This window comes from Callorhinus ursinus, unplaced genomic scaffold (assembly GCF_003265705.2).
Source record: "Callorhinus ursinus isolate GAN/ISIS: 27379988/994484 unplaced genomic scaffold, GSC_fseal_2.0 scaffold10, whole genome shotgun sequence".
In the NCBI taxonomy this organism is placed as follows: Eukaryota; Metazoa; Chordata; class Mammalia; order Carnivora; family Otariidae; genus Callorhinus; species Callorhinus ursinus.
In genome coordinates, this window is record NW_027397072.1 from 37,878,542 (window position 1) to 37,898,394 (window position 19,853).

The following is a 19,853-nucleotide window of genomic DNA, read 5'->3' on the forward strand; positions in this document are numbered from 1 at the left end:
TGACAGCTGACGTACACATAGTAGGCCTTCAGCAGTTGAGTAAGGAGAGTATGAATGCCTAAGTAGTGCCAGCCATGTGTGAGAACTTTAGAAGAGTTTTATATACCTTGAGTCCTCACAATGGCCCTATAGAGTAGGAACTCTCAACATCTCCCCTTTACAGATGAAAAAAATAAGGCAGAGAATTTATTTGTCCTTGGTCACATAACTAGTGAATAGCAGAATAGGTAGTTTGGCTTCATAGTCTGTGTGTTTAACCACCAGACCAAAGGGCCTCACTCAGATCCTAGAGAGCGTGCACCGACACCTTGATTCTAACAGAGAATCTGTTAGGATCTCTGTCTTCTTTCCGAAGTTCAGCGATAAGGTCGGAACCAGTGCCATTTGTGTTTGACGTGGCGGTCTTCCTACCTCCTCTTTCCGTTTTCAGCGCACTGTAACTTCTCTTACAGGCAGAGTCCTACCTCTCCTCCCCCCTGGGAGGATGAAGGCATCAGGACCAAGGCAACTCCAGGTCTCTAAGGCCTGTACCCCACTGATGCTCTCTCCCCTGGTGAGGTGGTCAGGACCCACCCCAATCCCCAACTTCTCCCTCCTTGTAACCTGGTTGGCAGAGGCACTCTGTTGTCCTGAGGAGGAAGGATAGGACCAGCCTACAGGTGTTAATGTAATTCACCTGTAATGCAAGGGGAAGTCTCTTTGAATCTCTGCCCCACGTCTCTCCGACTCCCTGCAAACCCATCCCAAGGGGCCTGGGCTATGCTCTCTTACCCTGATGGCTACTCACAGTGGTTGCCCCACCCCCTGACTCAAGAGGTTGTCCAGTAAGTATCTGCGAACTTGAAGAGCTAATACCACTGACCAGAAAAAGTATGTCCATGGACAAAAAGAAAAAAAAAACCAAAACAAGACACACATGCTTTGAAAAGTCCTAAGCAATTCCCTTACAAACAATTGCTTTGAAAATTATTTTTAAAATTTTATTATTTTTTAAATTCAAATATAATTAACATACAATGTTATATCAGTTTTAGGTGTATGATTCAGCAATTCATCACTCCGTACTCATCACCCTAAGTGTACTCTTAATCCCCTTCACCTATTTCACACACATCTCCCCCAACCCAAAATCATCGTTTTAAAATGGCAGAACACTAAGGACCTTTAACAGCTCAGTCCTTCTATTCAATTTTTTCATAACCTTGGAATGAATTGAAGGTGGAGGGAGGAGTACATTTTAAGGTGCCAGAATTACATCAGAATTGCATTCTAGGGTCATTGCATTCTAGGGTCATTGCTCCCAGACATGCACTTTCTGCTTCAGACATGACCTTGGGACCTAGAGCTTTGTAAGGTACTCACAGAACTCCATCAGATGTTCTAGATAGCTCAGAGAATACTCATGAGCAGTTTAAGCCTCCATAGATGTCCCAGACAGAGCAATGATTTATAGGCTCTTTGCTTCTGCTCTTCAGTGCCCTGCTACTAGAAATGGCAAAAAGGTGGAAAGGACTCTAGAACATTCTAAGCCTGGTAAGTATTTCTGGTTGAAATTCTTCAATCTCACTACAACCCCGACAAGAAAGCACGACTTTAATCTCCCGGCATGATTAGTTTTGATCTTAAGCTGCACAATAGAATAAATGCCCCCAAATGTGCAGAGCAAATCTTATTAACGTCAAAACTGTATTATATACCCTGTAGAAGCCCAGAAATCAATTTTTACATCAAAAGAATAGAAAAGCTTCTGGGATGCACAGAGACCGTCCCCTTCCACCCTTTCCTACATCCTAAAACAGGCATTTTTACATTAAGAGCAAACCGGAAATTAGCATTCTGTGCCTACTGAGTGCTGGTCACATTCGCGCTACGTTAATTTAAGTCCTGCCACAAAATAGGTACTGATTGTTAACATTTTACATTAGTGACAATGCAGTCTGAGAGATCTGGAATTTTCTCAAGGTGACACACTGCAGCAAGTAGGAGTCAGGACTTGAATCCGAAGCAGTGTCCTTCCTCCCGCGCCACAGCCACGACGTAGAAAACGCAGGTCTACAGGAAATTAATGACCCACAGCCTTCCTGAGGCTCTGCGCCATAAACGGGGAGACAACCTGGTTCTCGTGACTCTTCAGTCTTTCTGTTTTCACCCAAGTGCATGACTGCGGGAGCAAACCGACCACGTGAGCCTTCTCCCTCCCCCGGCGAGGGCCAGTGCCTGTCTGGCCAAGGGCAAGTCACAGGTGCGACAACGTGCCAGGACTGGATCCGGAGCCCGAGGGCTCGAGCTCTCCCGCAGCGTCACTGGACGGACCGGAGGGGAACTCGGCTAGGTGTAGCCTCTGGACGCGGCAGGTCACTAGTGCGCTCAAAGGAAGCCTGGAGAAGCGCTCAGCACTGTGAAACGGGGCCCGCGAGATAGGGGGACTAGGAATGACCTTGGTCGCGGCCTCTAAAATCCCGCATGACGACCTCCGGCGGCAGCGCTAGGGTCCCCCACGGTCTCCACCAGGAACTAACCCGTGCTCCGAGACCCTACACAGACGCCAGGGCGAGGCTGCAGAGTGGGGGCTGGCCCTCCCCACGTGGACAAGCTCCCCGCTGGGGGCGTGGCCGCCGGCGCGGGTCCGGCCAATGAGCGCCGCCGTCGGGCTCACCCGGTTGGGCACGCCGGCCGGTGGGGGCTGCACCACCCCGGGGGCGGGGCTCTGGAGCCGGGGCGAGGCGCGGCGGGTCACGCGGGTCGCGGCGCCGGGCTATAAGTAGGGGCCGGCGGGGTGTACCGCCAGAGTGATGGCTGCCGGCGCGCGCTGCGTGCTTGTTCTTCTCGGCCGCTGAGGGGCCCGCGGGTGCTTCCAGGGTGGGTCGCTAAGCCCCGCCGAACCATCCCCGGAGCCTCCGCCCCGGGCCGTCTCCTCCTCGACCCCAGGTGCGTGCGTCCGTGGCTCCAACCCACCGCCGCAGCCTGCACCTCTCGTCTCCCGCTCGGCCCTTCGTTTCCTCTGGTGAGTGGTGGCGCCACCGTGGATAAGGCTTTCTTCTTCCCGGGGCCAGGCGCCGACGCCGTGGCGCGGGAGGCGGTCGGGTGGGCCGGTGCGGGCGGTGCGGCGAGATTCTAGTTTCGTTTCTGTTCGCCTCCCTCCCCCACCCCGCCCGCCCGCCCGCGGGCCTTTTTGGCGGTCCCCGGGCGGCGCGCGCGCGCGGGAACGGCTCTTTTCCGGTTTTCGTGGGGAGGGCGCGCGCGCGGGCGGGGGGCGGGGCGCGGGCTGGGCGCGCGCCGGCCGAGGGGGTTCCCGGCGCCACGTGCCCACCGCCTCGCGAGCCCTGCTCGGGGCCCGGGACGGGGGGTGCGGGAGGAGGACAAGGCCGGGTTCCCCAGCCGCGTGGGCCAGCGCGGGGTGCCGCACGCGTCCCCCCAGGGCTCGCTGTTATTGTTATTTTCTTCCCCCTCCCCCCCCAGGATGAACTTGCGTCCTTTCTCTTCTCCGCCATGGAATTCTCCTTGCTTTTAGCCCTCCAGAGCCAAAGAAACCACAGACAACAGATGCCCAGACGCAGCGTATAGCAGTAACTCCCCAGCTCGGTTTCTGTGCCGTAGTTTACAGTATTTAATTTTATATAATATATATTATTTATTATAGCATTTTTGATACCTCATATTCTGTTTACACATCTTGAAAGCCGCTCAGTAATTCTCTTATAATTAAAAAAAAAAACAACAACAAACCACTAGTCTAGAGAATGGCATCTACCGTGACAACGCTGCCTACCAGTACTTTTGCTGCTGCTGCTGCTTCTGGTCCATTGGTGGACTACCTATGGATGCTGATCCTGGGCTTCATTATTGCATTTGTCTTGGCATTCTCCGTGGGAGCCAATGATGTAGCAAATTCGTTTGGTACAGCTGTGGGCTCAGGTGTAGTGACCCTCAAGCAAGCCTGCATCCTAGCGAGTATCTTTGAAACCGTGGGCTCTGTCCTACTGGGGGCCAAAGTGAGCGAAACAATCAGGAAGGGCTTAATCGACGTGGAGATGTACAATTCGACCCAACAGCTGTTGATGGCCGGCTCCGTCAGTGCGATGTTTGGTGAGTTCTTTTTATGTATGCTCCTTGGTGGCGGGTGAGCAAATGGGTAGTTCCATTCCTGTGCTCTCCGTTTCAGATTTTCTTCTTCAGAATGCAGTGCGTTCCTAAGAATTTTGCCATTTAATAAAACTTGCCTGTGTTTCAGGTTCTGCTGTGTGGCAACTAGTGGCTTCGTTTTTGAAGCTTCCCATTTCTGGAACCCATTGTATTGTTGGTGCAACCATTGGTTTCTCCCTTGTGGCAAAGGGGCAGGAGGGTGTCAAGTGGTCTGAACTGATAAAAATTGGTATGTTTAATTCTAAATGGTTTTTTAATTTTTATTCTTGTCGTGTGCTACCGTGGCATTATATGAAATATATGGTGTAAAATAGAAAGTTTTGAAGATAGAATATTAAAATTTAAAGTGGTTTTTTTTGTTGCTGCTTTTCATTAATTGACTTTTTTTTTTTTTTTTTTTTTTGTGTTCTGTTCCAGTGATGTCTTGGTTCATCTCTCCACTGCTTTCTGGTATTATGTCTGGAATTTTATTCTTCCTTGTTCGTGCATTCATCCTCCGTAAGGTAATCTTTCTCTCTCCTCTATTATGACCTTTGATGGGTCATACTCACGTGGTATTCAGACTGTTAGCATTCTTCCAGATGTGATTGGTGTGGCCTTAGAAAGTTAAAAAAATTTATGTTCCGTATATCTCTTGAATGTTGCTGAGTTCTCTGAAAGAAACAAATTTTCCGTAACCAAGAATGAATGCATTCAGAAGGAAAAATTGAATGAGTACTATGGTGTGCCAAGAAATAGGAGAGGCTGGGAATGAGAAAATAAGGAAATTTATTCAGGGTGGCTTTGTACAGGTGTTTGTTGATTACTGCTTTACTTAAACCATCATATGCAGACCAGTTTGACTTACAAGCTTGGGGTTCAGTAAGTCACAATGTCTCTTGTGGCTTTTTTTTTAGCTGATAGTTAAATTGAGTAGTTTGGGTCTCCACGTAATTACTTCTGTAGTGCTGATTATCATAACCAGTTTATAAGCTTCTAGGTGGGGACTTTACCTCTCACAGTGACTCGACTCTAATTTCTTAGACTAGGTAAAAGAGCCAGTAAAGGTAGGTTTTGTTTTGTTTTGTTTTTCTTGGCAAAAAAAAAAAAAGTTTCCAGACAGTCATTTAATTTCCTGTCCCATTTGAAAATCCCTTTTGAGTGACCCAATAGCATTTTTATCAAGAAGTCTGATGCTGGCTCCAAAATAAATGTAGACAACAAGGGATGTTGTCATTGGACTGAGTTACTTAGTAAGAATAAATGCATTTTTCTCAGGAAACAAAGTTGTCTTTTTTCTGAGGGGACTGGCTCTTAACGGTCCATTGTGAGTTCTTAAAAATGTTCCTAAACGGTAGAAATCTGAGTGAAGAGAGATAGGTAGCTTAATCCCAAGGGGTAAGAATATATTCAGATCCACTTGTTTGGTCTAGTTGTAAGCTTCTGTAGGGAAGGATTTGTACCTCTGTAGAAATACCGTGATTCATTAATCACTTTTCCTCGGACCTGAGTCTGGCAGAATATAGCAGTTGAAAATTTGAAACATCTATAGGTTGATTATAATTTGGGAGTAAATAGTTCATTGTTACTATTAACGGCCTTGAAGTTCGGTATTGTTCTACTTAGCAAACAGGTATGATGAGCACCTACCTCCCAGTCCCCAGAACTGTTGTAGCATATGATAACACGATGCTTAGATTTGAGCTGTACCGGTAGTCACTGGTCAGATCTTTCAGTCTTCTTATTAGAGCCATATAGCTTGCTCCATACCAGAGAACCAGAAGAATTAATAGGATCCCGTTAGGGATTCCTGCTTTATAAAAGTTTACATTGGGTCTTTGTTGATTACTGGGAAGCAGGTTGTTCTGATTCTGGAGAGGCTTTGTGTGTCTCAAGACAAAACAAACTTGTCTTCTTTCTTGGAGGGGGAATGGTGGTGCTCTGAGGTGTGAGGAGGGATTTTTAGTGCCCAGAATCTCTGATTTGAGAAATGCACGGGCAGGTATTTTTTACCCACAGTTGAGAGCTAAAGTTAAATATATTAACTTCTTAACTGTATATTCTTTATGTGGGAATGAGGATGGACATGATTAAGAATGATTGGAATTGTGTTTAAAACAATATTGACTTTGAGAACCTTCTTGACCTCCAAACCCCCCTTTCCTCCCCATGACCCATATATACCCTTGTGCCCAGTCTATCAGTGAGTCTTTAGGTGATGAATGTGAATAGTTCTGGTTACCTTAGGTTTTAAATCTCAAGAAAACATCCTTATGCTGGTAACCTTTGGGGGTCCTGGCTGTTAAAGTCTGAATATTTGACCATTAAGATTGCTTCCCAACTTAAGATTCTGTTTTGGAAATTAACATTAAAATTTCTTTTTAAAAGTTTTCTGTTTTCTCAGTGTCTGTTTCAAGGGTATTGGGTGGTCTAGTAGGAAAAAGGAGAATGGAGGTGAGGTACTTCCCTTTAAAGGACTGGGGGCAATAAACAAGGAATAGGGGATAAGGGAAAGTTTCCCTGTTGGGTATTTAAATGCTAGTTAGAGAAAACAGGTCGCTCAGCATTCTCCCTTTTGTTAGGAATCACATTAAATCTAGGACATCTTTTCAAACTCAGAGGAGCCTTTTTCTTTAGACAAAGGTTTATGGGAACATCCAGTATGTAAACAGTGGACTATTCTGGTTGAAGATGGGGAGTTATGAAGACCCCCCTTTCACATCTCACATAACTGGATGGTGAGATATTTACATTATTTTCAGGTAAAGATTCAAGTGTGTGTTAGATAAGTCATACAGTAATAAAAATTTTAAGAAGTTGTTAGCCTTGGTTACCTCTTGTGAGTGACTGAGAGGAGTCTGGAGGGAGTTAAAGGGAGAACACGGTTTGTTTTATCACCCCCCCCCCCCCCGGCTGATTTATGAACTTAGCCTTTTTTTAGGCTAAGCCTGTATTTCTTTTTTTTTTTTTTTTTTTAGATTTTATTTATTTATTTGATAGAACGTGAGCTGGGGGAAAGGGAGAGGCAGACTCCTTGCTGAGCAGGGAGCCCCACTAAATCCCAGGACCCTGGGATTATGACCTTAGCCGAAGGCAGATGCTTAACAGACTGAGCCACCCAGGCGCCCCTGAGCCTGTATTTCATAATAAACCAGTAGTAGCATCATTCATTCCCTACCTTCCCCCCAACTAATTAATTTTTGGTTACCTTCAGGGAATACATAATTGGGCTATACAGAAAAATAAAAACATAGGCTACTTCCTCCCAACTCTAATTAGTTTGATTTGATACCATATTACCAAATAGTATTTGAGAATCTGTTAAGAGAAGTCCCTATGTAAGGTTTATGGAACCCTAATGGGTTTTGATTTTGGGGAGGATCTTGAAACCATGGATAGTTCTTAGAAGAAAAATACATATTTAAAGTATGGATAGGGAAGCTAAAATTCAAAATGGTTTTCAGTGAGGGCTCATCTCTACTGATTTGGAATGGCATCTTCTGTTGTGTTCATCTTCAGCCACTACCTCCTTCTTCCCAATGTATTGATTATCTTAGTCAGAAGCTGTATTTACTTATTTATTTTTTAAAGATTTTATTTTTAAGTAATCTCTGTGCCCAGTGTGGGGCTCAAATTCACAACCAAGGTCAAGAGTCACCACCGTGACTAAGTGCTCCACCGACTTAGCCAGCCATGTACCCTTAGTCAGAAACTCTAGAATCACTTTGGGTCTTTCTCTTCTTTCTCAAGATTTTCTTTTGGATTGTGATCAAGACAGCATTAAACCTTTAGGGTAATATCTTCATAGTTTAGTTTTCCCTGTATATTCAAATCTGTGTTCTCTTTAAGTGTTTGACTTCGATGTTTTCCTGTAGAATTAATACATATTTGTTGTAAGTGCAACTCTTCTTATTTCCAGTTACACTGGCCTTGCAGTTCCTTAAACATCTGGAGTTTTTGCCTCAGGGTTTTTGCACTTGCTGATATCTCTGTCTGGAATACAATCCCCGCCCCCCCCCAAGGTGGCTTGCTTTTTTTTCCACCCTTAGGAATGCACGTGGCTTGTTGACTTACCACGTTTGTGTCTATGTTCCACTGATACTCCCCAGTGTGCCCCTCCTTCCATCACTGCCCCTTACCCTCCTTTATCTTCTTCATAGTATTTATTGCTACTTTTTTCTCTACTAGAATGTAAATGTCAGTTCTCTGAGGCCAGGAACTTTGTCTCATTCGTTTCCACATTTTAGTGCCCACAATAGTGTTTGGCACAGTCTGTTGAATGAGGAGGTGACTTAGTGTACAGTTGATTTTTATCTTAGCAGTTTGGTAAATTATTAATAATGGTATATCTGTTGATGTCTAGAAAAGATGTTTGTTGCAGGTAAATTCTGCATGTTTTGGTTTTAAGAAATCTTTTCCAGGGGTGCCTGGGTGGCTCAGTCGTTAGGCATCTGCCTTTGGCTCAGATCATGGTCCCAGGGTCCTGGGATCGAGCCCCGCATCGGGCTCTCTGCTCGGCGGGAAGCCTGCTTCTCCCTCTCCCACTCCCCCTGCTTATGTTTCTGCTCTCACTGTCTCTCTGTCAAATAAATAAATAAAATCTTTAAAAAAAAAAAAAATCTTTGCAGACGTGGTGAGAAATGTCCTAACATCTCATAGTCTTGTTTCTTGACATCTTTTACAAATGTACATCTCAGATGTATGCTCAAATTTATATCTGGACATCAGATACCTTAGAACACTGGGTGATAAAACTGATTAATTGGGACATTACCAGTCACTGGGATAGGTAGCCTTGTTAGAAATAGCAGCCCCCTCCCACATAATAATAATAAACCAAACATAAACTTAAATCCAGGTAGATGTAAAAGATGAGGTCAGCCTTGGTAGGGAGACTTCCGGGAACAAGGCCAACTGGGCTTTTCCTACTGCTTGGAGACCATTAACTGGCACTGTAATTCCCGAACCTGCCCTTTTACAAGGTTCTGTGGAAATGAATTAACTTTAACACCTTTTAAGGTATTGATCTTATGATCTTTTACAGGCAGATCCAGTTCCTAATGGTTTGCGAGCTTTGCCAGTTTTCTATGCCTGCACAGTTGGAATAAACCTTTTTTCCATCATGTATACTGGAGCACCTTGTAAGTACATATCAAAATATTTAAATGTGAATTTAAAGTTGTTTATAAAACTTGCATTAAATGCCCAATTTACCCCTTTTTGCTTTACAGGGCTGAAATCTCCTAGAAGGTGGCTGGCCTGCGCCCATTTCAGAAGGCTGCAGGCTAGTGTATGCTGAGTTAACCTAGATAGTTTTTCAACCAAAGAGACCTGCTCAGATTCTAAATCACTACAGACCTTTACTCTTTAGTCTTCACAGGATCCACCGATAATATGACCTTCTCCCTCCCTTTCTCCTATCTATGCTAAAAATACTGGAAGTGATACCTCAACTACTGACTACTGAAGAGTCATTAGTTATATTTGGTCTTCAATAATCAGTCATTTAGGACTGGTTTGCTGGATATTCTCATTTTTCTCTCCCAAATGGAGCTACCTTTGTTTCTAAGCACTAAATTTACTTCCCTGAATCTGCTTGAATGAGAAGAGTTGGGATGTTTAACAACTGGTCTAAGTGCACTTGGAAGAAGAATTCATGCAGCTAAGAGGAAAAATAATTTGAGGATATAAAGATTGAAATTATTGCTTTTATTTTGGGACTAAGGCAAAGCATGGATTAAATTATGATACGTGTTCAATTTAACAACTGAAAAAGATCAATCACTTGTAACTTACAGGACAGTACATGCTTTGATCAGCTCAGTTTTGCTATCTAGGGTCATTTGACTTGATGGTCAAGTCAGTGGCTTTTAATCTTTTCACTGTGACCTACTGGAAAAAATACATTGTACATTGCTGCCCAAGACACCCATGTAGAGAAAGAGGAAGGAAAACCAGAATAGTATTTTGAAACTATTTACTCTTACTGTGTGCTGTGCACTCATATTTTCAGATAATTCTCTTTAGTTTTTAATTTTCATTGGGGCCCGCTAAATTGATTACTTTTCTGACTAATGGATTGTAACTTGCTTCTTAAACTTCACTGAAGTAATAAGTCACTCACCAAAAATGGAATTAGCTAAGTATTTTTAACCTTGTCTTTATTCTTGGAATAATTAGGAAGGAAAATGGACAACTTTATGACAATATTGATCTTAGGGGATACCAGACTCCTTGCTAAATGGTACAGGCAAAGAAAAACATGCATGCTGCATTTTCGTTCTATTTTAAATTGAGTTCTTTGTGCTAAACCTCACAGGAGAGGCTCTAAGCACTGTTTTATCTGGTAGCAGCAAAGCTCATAGTTCAGTGAAATAGAAACTTAAACTTTCAGTCATTTTTGAAAAAGGAACTTGGGATATTTTTGTTCTGTCCTTTGTGGATCATTTACAAGAAAAATTTCCCCTTCTCGTCTCCCCTTTTTGACTTGGAACACAGGCAAATTTAAATTGTGATAGACATTGATTAAATTTCATATATATTTTAGTTTGTGTGACTAAATACATGGTTATAATTGATAGGAATTAAAATGGAAAGATTTATAGTCACTATAGAACTTTAGTTTTGAAGGGACCACAATTTATATGTGATTTTTAAATATTAATCATTGGGGGGACAATAGATTTTCCATTTTATAAGTAATTTAATTCCTAATCAGAATATTTTTTTATTTTTTTATTTTTTTTTAAAGATTTTATTTATTTATTTGAGAGAGAGAGAATGAGACATAGGACGAGAGGGAAGAGGGTCAGAGGGAGAAGCAGACTCCCTGCTGAGCAGGGAGCCCGATGTGGGACTCGATCCCAGGACTGCCGGATCATGACCTGAGCCGAAGGCAGTCGTTTAACCAACTGAGCCACCCAGGCGCCCCCCTAATCAGAATAAAGCAAAAGAACTGCAGGTAGCCAAGCTATTCTTGGATGAACTATAGATCATTATAACATCTTTTAGGCTTAAATAGAATTCTGTAGTGCTTTGCTTCAGTCATTAGGCTAGTGGCTTGGAGCCTGTTGGCATTTAAGTGATAAACAGATGAGGACTGATACTAATGATCCCAAAGCCAGGTGAAAAGTAGGCAAGTCTCTAAGATACGGCTTGTTAATTAAATTACCACTAAACTATTTTCTTTTTGTGAAAGATAGCCCTTTGAACTATTATCTTTTGATAATATTCTGGTTTTCTGTATCTTAGTTTGATAATGCCTCTTTAAGAGATAATCTTGTTAAAGGATTTTACTGGAGGGTAATACAATGGATGTGATAACTTCCACAGAGAATTCTGTCAGTATGACAAATATGAGTCTTGGGGCCCCTTTCTTTTTTAACATCAAAATCTGTATGTGCAAACATAATGTGTGGCAGCTACCATCTGGAGGCTTAGGGAGTGGAAGGTTTCCATTTTTTCATAGCTAGTTGCAGATCCTCAGTATAGTTGATCCTTATTATCTTCTAAGTAAAGAAAGGAAAACTAGTTTTCGAAGGAGCTTGGGAGACACGAATCTAATCTAGCAGGTGTGGAGAGTGAGCCAGAGGTGGAGGTGTGGATTTCAGATGACCATGGGATTTCCCCCCCCCCAAATTTGTGTAGTTATGAGCACAATTAAAACCCTGTGGACCTAAGGCTGGCAGCAGTTATAAAGGGTGATGGGTTGGCTTGGGGAACCCCCGAGTCCCCAGAGGAGGGTTTACACATTGTTGCAGGGGGCTGTTGCCCTGGGGTTTTCAAGATGCACCATTTTATCTCCTAGTGCTGGGCTTTGACAAACTTCCTCTGTGGGGCACCATCCTCATCTCGGTGGGATGTGCAGTTTTCTGTGCCCTTATCGTCTGGTTCTTTGTATGTCCCAGGATGAAGAGAAAAATCGAACGTAAGTAACAAATTGTAGCAGAACATTTTATCTAGCAATGTGCTTGTTTTTTTGTGTGTGATCACTTAATAAAAACCCACTATTTGGATAGATTTGCAAAGTCAAAAATTTTAAATGAGATTTCAGGAGATGGGTTTATTGTCCAAACTATGTTTTTATTGACTTGAAATGACCTGAGACCTACTCATAAGGAATAGTTGACATATAATGGGGGACAAACTGGTGATTCAGTCTACTTTTTACTGCGTCACTTGCTGGTGACAGAAATACAGAGAGAAGTAGCTTAACATTAATTGGAAGTGTGAGGATATCTTAATGTGTAATAGGGGGGTAGGTACAAAATATTTTCAAGGAGGAAACTTTATCCTCACTACTTCTGTGTGTAACTTCAGATTTAGACATGCAAAGCTAAGTCACATATTTATATCTGACTTTCGATTTGGTTAATTCTCTGAATTGTCACCCAAATTCTAGAGGTAGATATTTTCCAGTGTTAATGTGAAGGAATCATTTAGACCATTACTACATAAGGGCAGTAGAGTGTAATTAAATACGGAATAAAGTTCGTTAGTGTCAGTCTTATTTAAATCTTGTATTTGTTTCCTTACTGGCTTGAGATCTGTTAAAGTAACCTTTTTCTGCCCTTTCCATCTGCAAATGCTTGGTTAGTGATCTCAAGTTTGTCGTTGGGCAGTGGAGGGATGCACGTACTGCTGGGCACTAGGAGGAGTGCTGTGTCATGCAGCTGCACTGAGCCCTCTCGGAGAGACTCTAGTCTGTGCTAGTCTGCCTGTGCCGTGCGCACAGTGGGAATGAGACTTGCATGACATCCCGACCTCATTCTTCCCCCAGTCTGGAAGAAGAGGAGACAAGTCTCGCTAATGTTTTATGGTTCTGCTCTATAGCGTGGTTGTGCTGCCTGAATGAACGTGTAAACGTACTGGGCATTGGTAGACTGAGCAGAAAATATTCCTGCCTAGTCATGGCATTCAGCACCAGAAGGCAGAACATTAAAGCAGACCTCTGTTTTAAAGAGGTGGGAATTCAAGTGGTCATCTTTAGTTGCCTGCATTGAGCTGTGTTCCTTTGCTTGAACTCCTGGACTGAAATTTGGGGGCATTCGTTTTTTAAAAAGAACATGAATTAGATGCAGTGTAAAATTTCAGTTTGTCCATCTCATGCTTTTTAGGTACCTTTCACCTCAGAATGGGTCAGCAGGGAGCTAGGAAGAGTTTTTATCCTTGTAAAACCAGAATCTTTGTTTTGTGAAGGAGAAGAATATGCAGCAGAGCCCATAAAGCCTAAAATATTTTACTGTCGGCCCTTTACTGAAAAAGTTTGTGACTTCTGAAGCATTGCTGATTTCTTTCCAAAGGAAAGATAGGAGATAAGCCAAGTGAAGCAGACAGGGAAAATTATCCTGAATTTTCACCAAAGTATATTACTTTGAGATGGATTTTTTTTTAGATGGGGAGACGGGAGATCTGGAATGAGTTAGTTTGGTCAAAACCAAACCAAAAAAACCCCCCTTTTTTCTAGGAGAAATAAAGTCTAGTCCTTCTGAAAGCCCTTTAATGGAAAAAAAGAATAGCTTGAAAGAAGACCACGAAGAAACAAAGTTGTCTCTCAGCGATATTGAAACCAGGAATCCTGTTTCTGAGGTAGGGTCTGCCACTGTGCCACTCCGGGCTGTGGTGGAGGAGAGAACAGTCTCGTTTAAACTTGGAGACTTGGAGGAAGCTCCAGAGCGAGAGAGGCTTCCCAGCGTGGATCTGAAAGAGGAAACCAGCATAGATAGCACCATGAATGGTGAGTAGAGTTTCTTCAGTGGGGAAAATAAGAGTTTGGCTTTGTTACCTATCCTGGGGAGGAGGCTTGCTGTTTGGACCTGATGCTGTTTGTTTTTAATGTTACTGTTTCTGGTCTTGGCCAGGGGCAGTGCAGTTGCCTAATGGGAACCTTGTTCAGTTCAATCAAGCCGTCAGTAACCAGATAAACTCCAGTGGGCACTATCAGTATCACACCGTGCATAAAGATTCTGGCTTGTACAAAGAGCTGCTCCATAAATTACATCTTGCCAAGGTGGGAGACTGCATGGGAGACTCTGGCGACAAACCCTTGAGGCGCAATAATAGCTATACTTCCTACACCATGGCAATTTGTGGCATGCCTCTGGATTCATTCCGTGCCAAAGAAGGTGAACAGAAAGGTGAAGAAATGGAGAAACTGACATGGCCGAATGCAGACAGCAAGAAGCGAATTCGAATGGACAGTTACACCAGTTACTGCAATGCTGTGTCTGACATTCACTCGGCATCCGAGATGGACATGAGTGTCAAGAAGGCAGAGATGGGTCTGGGTGACAGAAAAGGAAGTAGCGGCTCTCTAGAAGAATGGTATGACCAGGATAAACCAGAGGTGTCTCTCCTCTTCCAGTTCCTGCAGATCCTTACAGCCTGCTTTGGGTCATTTGCCCATGGTGGAAATGACGTCAGGTCAGTTGACTTGGAATCACAGCATCACGCTTTCTATTTTTGTATCACCTTACCCTTTTTATAAGGCTATGCTTGTGGCTTTGGTCCCATACCACCCCGTGGGACACGAATAAGCTAGAGAGGGTGAGGTAATAGCAGTTATTGACTTAATAAAACAGGCAGTAAAATTTTTTTTATAAGGGTGCCTGACTGGCTCAGTCGGTAGAGCACACGACTCTTGATCTCAGTTGTAAGTCTGAGCCCCATGTTGGGTGTAGAGATTACTTAACATCTTAAAAAAAAAAAAAGTTTTTTTTTTTTTTTTTTCCTTTAGAGAGATTACAAAGAATGTTTCTGTAGATGATAAACACAGATATTCTTCATGGAGAGGTCTTGTCTATCAAGATAGGATCCAGTTTTGTGATAGTAAATTCGGTGAATACTGAGATGAAAAGCTTAAAAATCACTGCCCTAGGGAATGAATTTGGAGGTTGTTGGCCGTAGTTCTGTCGTTTGTAAACTGGTCATTGGAACCAGAGTTGTTCTAGGCTACATGTTGGATGATGGGCCACCAAATGCATGGGACCCTTCTCTGAGAGCAGCTTCCATTTTTTTCTGCTGTGTATTTATTTATTTCTTTTGAAAGGACTGTTTGCTAAATGAGCTTGACAGCTTTGCTTTAAATAATCTAGTAGGTCATTTAGCAAACTGGATCTTGCCAAGTTCTAGTTCTGCCTGAAAAATCATCTTTGTCCTCTTTTTTTCTTTCAGCAATGCCATCGGTCCTCTGGTTGCTTTGTATCTGGTTTATGACACGGGAGATGTTTCTTCAAAAGTAGCAACACCAATATGGCTTCTGCTCTATGGTGGAGTTGGTATTTGTATTGGTCTGTGGGTTTGGGGAAGGAGAGTTATCCAGACCATGGGAAAAGATCTGACACCAATCACACCTTCTAGGTAAGTTGGTAAAGCAGGTCTTAGGCTAATGCTCATTTTCTTAGGATACATAATACTGTGTAGTGTTACCACACAAATCTTCAGCTAATGTAACCCAAGCTTGTATAAGGTCCTGATGTTACTCTCATTGTTGTGAACTTTTTCAATTTTACATGTTGTCTGGCCCTTAAACATAATTTTGGTCAAGTACTCATCTCCAGTGGTCTCTTAATAATACGACTTTTCTGAGAAAGGTGTGTGTGTGGAGTGAATAGCTCTGTATACTTGTCCTTTATTTGTCTTTACTTGAGAGCTAAGACTGATGTTTATTAAATTCTTCCAGATAGAAGTGCAAACTTTAATAATGGGCTTCTAGGAACCCTTAAAACCTCAAAAACATTAGAGAAGAGGGAAGAGAGCCTGATTTAAATTAGATTTCAGGGGCGCCTGGGTGGCTCAGATGGTTACATGTCTGCCTTCGGCTCATGATCTCCAGGTCCTGGGATCTGGCCCCACATCGGGCTCCCTGCTCAGTGGGGAGTCTGCTTCTCCCTCTCCCTCTTACCACTCTTCCGCTTATGCTCTCTCTCTCTCAAATGAATAATGAATAAATAAAATCTTAGAATAGATTTCAGGACCTACAGCAAATTAAAGATGTTAGGTTAGTGTCAGGTTTTGTCACTGAGTAGAGCACAGTAAGATTGTGTTAACTTTGAGGTAATGTTAGCTTATAAAACAGCTTCCATTCTTGACAAGTAATCTTTTTGTCTACAGTGGCTTCAGTATTGAACTAGCATCTGCCCTCACGGTGGTAATTGCATCAAATATTGGTCTTCCCATCAGTACAACACATTGTAAAGTAAGTGTAATGTATATGTGCTGTGTCTATTGAATGGTTCTAGTAACATGGAGAAGTTTTTTGTTTGTTTTTTCAAGTGTGATAACTGTAGTTTAGAAAGTTTTATGCTGTTGGAGTCCTGAAGAGTTCACAAATTTAGGACAAATGACTGCAATAATGTAAAGGCTTACAGTTTACAATTCCTTGGGTCTAGTACTCTTAGTTAAGCCAATACTGTATGTTCTCCCTAAATGATGGCAAAAGTCCTTTTCTGTATAGTTAGCCCATCTATGAGGCTTGTTGGGCTGTTGAAGGGCAGCGTTATTTATATTCATAGCCTCAGAATTGAAGTACGGAGAATCTTGTTGAATTCTGAAGTTGCCTAATGGCCATGTAATAACTAGAAAAAAAAAAACTGGCTTCCTTAAGGCAATTTAAGTTGGTTCATCATGCAGCCTGTGAGTCATCCTTCTTCTTCTAGGGTATCTCCAGGTGATTGGCTATGAGGTTTAATAACTGTCTTCCTCTAAAATGATGTTTGGCAAACCTGAAACTTAAAATAATTTATTAAAACTGTTCATTATTAAAGCAGTTGATGAAAATTCCAGTAGCTCAGGAGAGAGAAAGGAGATGTTGTTCTCGTATATTACCCCAATTACCACAGATGTAGTGATTGGATTTTTACATTTTTGCCTTCATCTTCCCGTGGGTAATCTGCTTCTTATCCTGTTACAGACCATCTTTCATGGAATCAGTCTCATCAGCTGCTTGGGGCTCCTTACCTACATAAGATCATGTGTCTGTTACCAAAATACCATTGGCCTTTACTAACCAGTCTCCTTGATCCCTTTCTCTGCTAGGTGGGCTCTGTTGTATCTGTTGGCTGGCTCCGATCCAAAAAGGCTGTTGACTGGCGACTCTTCCGCAACATTTTTATGGCCTGGTTTGTTACCGTCCCCATTTCTGGCGTGATCAGTGCTGCTATTATGGCAGTCTTCAAATATGTCATCCTCAGAGCGTGAAGCTGTTGGAGATTAAAATTCGTGTCGATGTTTGGGGCCACCTTACACATTCCTGCTCCTTTGAAGAAGGATCACAGTGTTACAGAAGACCGACAAGAGTCTTTTTAAAGTTTGGGAGCTGTGGGAGGGAAGTGTTACTTGTGCTATAATTGCTTTTGTGCTAAATATGACTTGTCTCAAAATTAGCTATGTAAAATAGCCAGGTTTCCACTGGTTCCTATTGAGGTCCCTTTTCCTTCTGGGCTGTGAATTCCTGTACATAATTCTCTACTTTTTGTATCAGGCTTCAATTCCATTATGTTTTAATGTTGTCTCTGAAGATAACTTGCGATTTTTTTTTTTTTTTTTTTTTTTAAAACAACCATTCAGAGCCATTTGACGCAGTGTGCTCTGCTTTGGTGGTTTCACCAGCTTCTGCCCTAACATGCACAGGGACTTAACAACAAACATAACTGAAGCTTCCCTTGTAGTCTCTTAGAGAAATAGAGCCATTTGTACTCTGCCCTCCTGTCGGTAGTGGCAGGTTCTATTGGCATATGTGGGAACTTCTTATAGGGACGAGGTTCTTTGGACACAGTGAAAATTTAAGTTAGTAGTAACTTCTTTGCCAGCAGTTCACTATTATTGCTAAAAAGAAGTAGGAAGAAAAAGCCTTCTGGCAGTCTTGGTTATTTCTTTACAATTTCTGGCAGTGTGGGATGGATGAATGGAGTGGAATATGAACTTTGGGCAAGTTAAATGGGACAGCCTTCCATGTTCATCTGTCTACCTCTTAACTGAATAAAAAAGCCTACAATTTTTAGAAAATTTCGTTCTCATGGTTTTTGTTCATATTTGAAGCATCTGGGCTCCAAATCAATTAGCCCTATGCCATTCTTAGGAGACTATCTTAAATAACTACCGACCCACTTACACTTCCCCACTCCTCCCTGTTAAGTTTCTTGTGATCCCAGAATATCCATGACTTCAGTCCACAAGTACTGTTGTAGCTGTTCGGCACTTTTCCTTGCGCCAGCACAGCCTAGACACTCCCACGTTAGCATGTATAAGTGTATTCATTGTTTGACGGCCACCAAGTTCTCCTGTTTGAATGGACTGCTTTACCAGATCCTTATTTAGAATGTTCCCAGCTTTGCTATTCTGAAGGATGTTAAGACGGGTGGGGTGTATATGTGTGTGGCTAGCTCAACTTACTTAAAAACTTTCAGTGATGGGTTCTTCAGTCTTGACCCATTATCTCTTTCACCCTTGATCAGAACAGTTAACGAAAAGTGCATTGCTTTGCAAGCTAGGTAGATGATTCCTGTCCTGAGAGTTGTGTTTTAGGAAGAAGCTTTGAGAAGCCACACTGTACCACATAAAGCTATGCCTGCCTGACCTATGCCTGAGAGAGATTAGGTCACTCACTGGTTGGGTACATGCCATAGACTTGCTCACTCAGTGTTCACCATTTAAGGTCAGGCACTGTGCTAAGCTTTTTATATACATTTAATCCTCAAGACCTCTTCGAATAGGTCTTTACCCGTCTCTTACAGGTGATAGACCCAGACCCAGCCTGGGGAGTTGTATCTTTCCCAGTATTACATCTTAGCAGAGAATGGACATCGGTTGTAGCCTTTGGGGCTGGCTGAAAGTAGCCCTGTGATTTTTTTTTTTTTTTTTTTTTTTGAGGAAGGAGGGAGGGGGCTCTGTATGGTAAAGGAGAACTTAGCATCAATCCCTGGACTGAAGGTTTTGGAGGAGACGCTCTTGAGATTTGGTATTGGTTTCCTTTCCTGATGCTGTGTGCCTCACACAAGCCTCGATCCTGTCTTCCCTGTGATTAAATGAATAGTAGCCCGCCTCAACATTTACCCCCTGGCTTGGGAGAAAACAGCTGAGAAAATACTTGAATCAAGTATGTGTTTCTCTGGGAAGAGCAGCTAGATGTGGGGAAGAGGAACCCCAAGAACTAAGAAGAGACCAGAGGGAGTTTGTATTTCCATATATAGTAATACCTACCACGGGCTGGGGATACATGCTCTGGAGAGCTTTGGTTTCTTGGGCATAGAGGTTGCCTTTTTTTCAACAAGTTTTTGAAATCAAGGTTGTATGTGTGCATGTTAAGGAGTCATGTGACTCAACAAGGCTTACAACAGAAATGGGTCTCCCACCACCATTTCTCCCTTTCCTGATGCAGTGACACTCAGTCCTTGTATTTATCCCAGTGTCGCCGAATGCTACACGTTTGTGCAACTACTTGGCCCTTCCAGCTTTTGGCTCTTGACTTCCCATAGTGGAAAATGATGTGTAGTTTTAGTCATCTTCAACTTTGACCATACGTAGACTCTAACCTCCCACTTTCACTGTATAATTGGGTCTTAATTTTGCTAAGATAATATTCATAGTATTTAAAAGCTATTACTGAGTTGCTGAGTCTTAACAGTTCACTTTTCTTGTACAACTTTTTTTTTGAAGATTTTATTTGACAGCAAGAGAGGGAACACAAGCGGGGGGAGTGGCAGAGGGAGAAGCAGGCTTCCGCGGAGCAGGGA

The 19,853-nt window shown here is 42.7% G+C and overlaps 1 protein-coding gene across 1 annotated transcript; it reads left to right on the top strand.

The window, feature by feature from the left end:
- The first annotated feature begins 2,756 nt into the window (after nucleotides 1-2,756).
- On the top strand, nucleotides 2,757-18,126 carry SLC20A1 (solute carrier family 20 member 1). The gene is made up of 11 exons (XM_025868203.2): nucleotides 2,757-3,004; nucleotides 3,460-4,086; nucleotides 4,232-4,372; nucleotides 4,561-4,646; nucleotides 9,167-9,263; nucleotides 11,930-12,049; nucleotides 13,589-13,858; nucleotides 13,983-14,544; nucleotides 15,295-15,480; nucleotides 16,234-16,318; nucleotides 17,158-18,126. The coding sequence occupies exons 2-11, from the start codon at nucleotides 3,741-3,743 to the stop codon at nucleotides 17,317-17,319; spliced, it is 2,055 nt and encodes a 684-aa protein (XP_025723988.1). The 5' UTR covers nucleotides 2,757-3,004; nucleotides 3,460-3,740; the 3' UTR covers nucleotides 17,320-18,126.
- The last annotated feature ends 1,727 nt before the right edge of the window (nucleotides 18,127-19,853 follow it).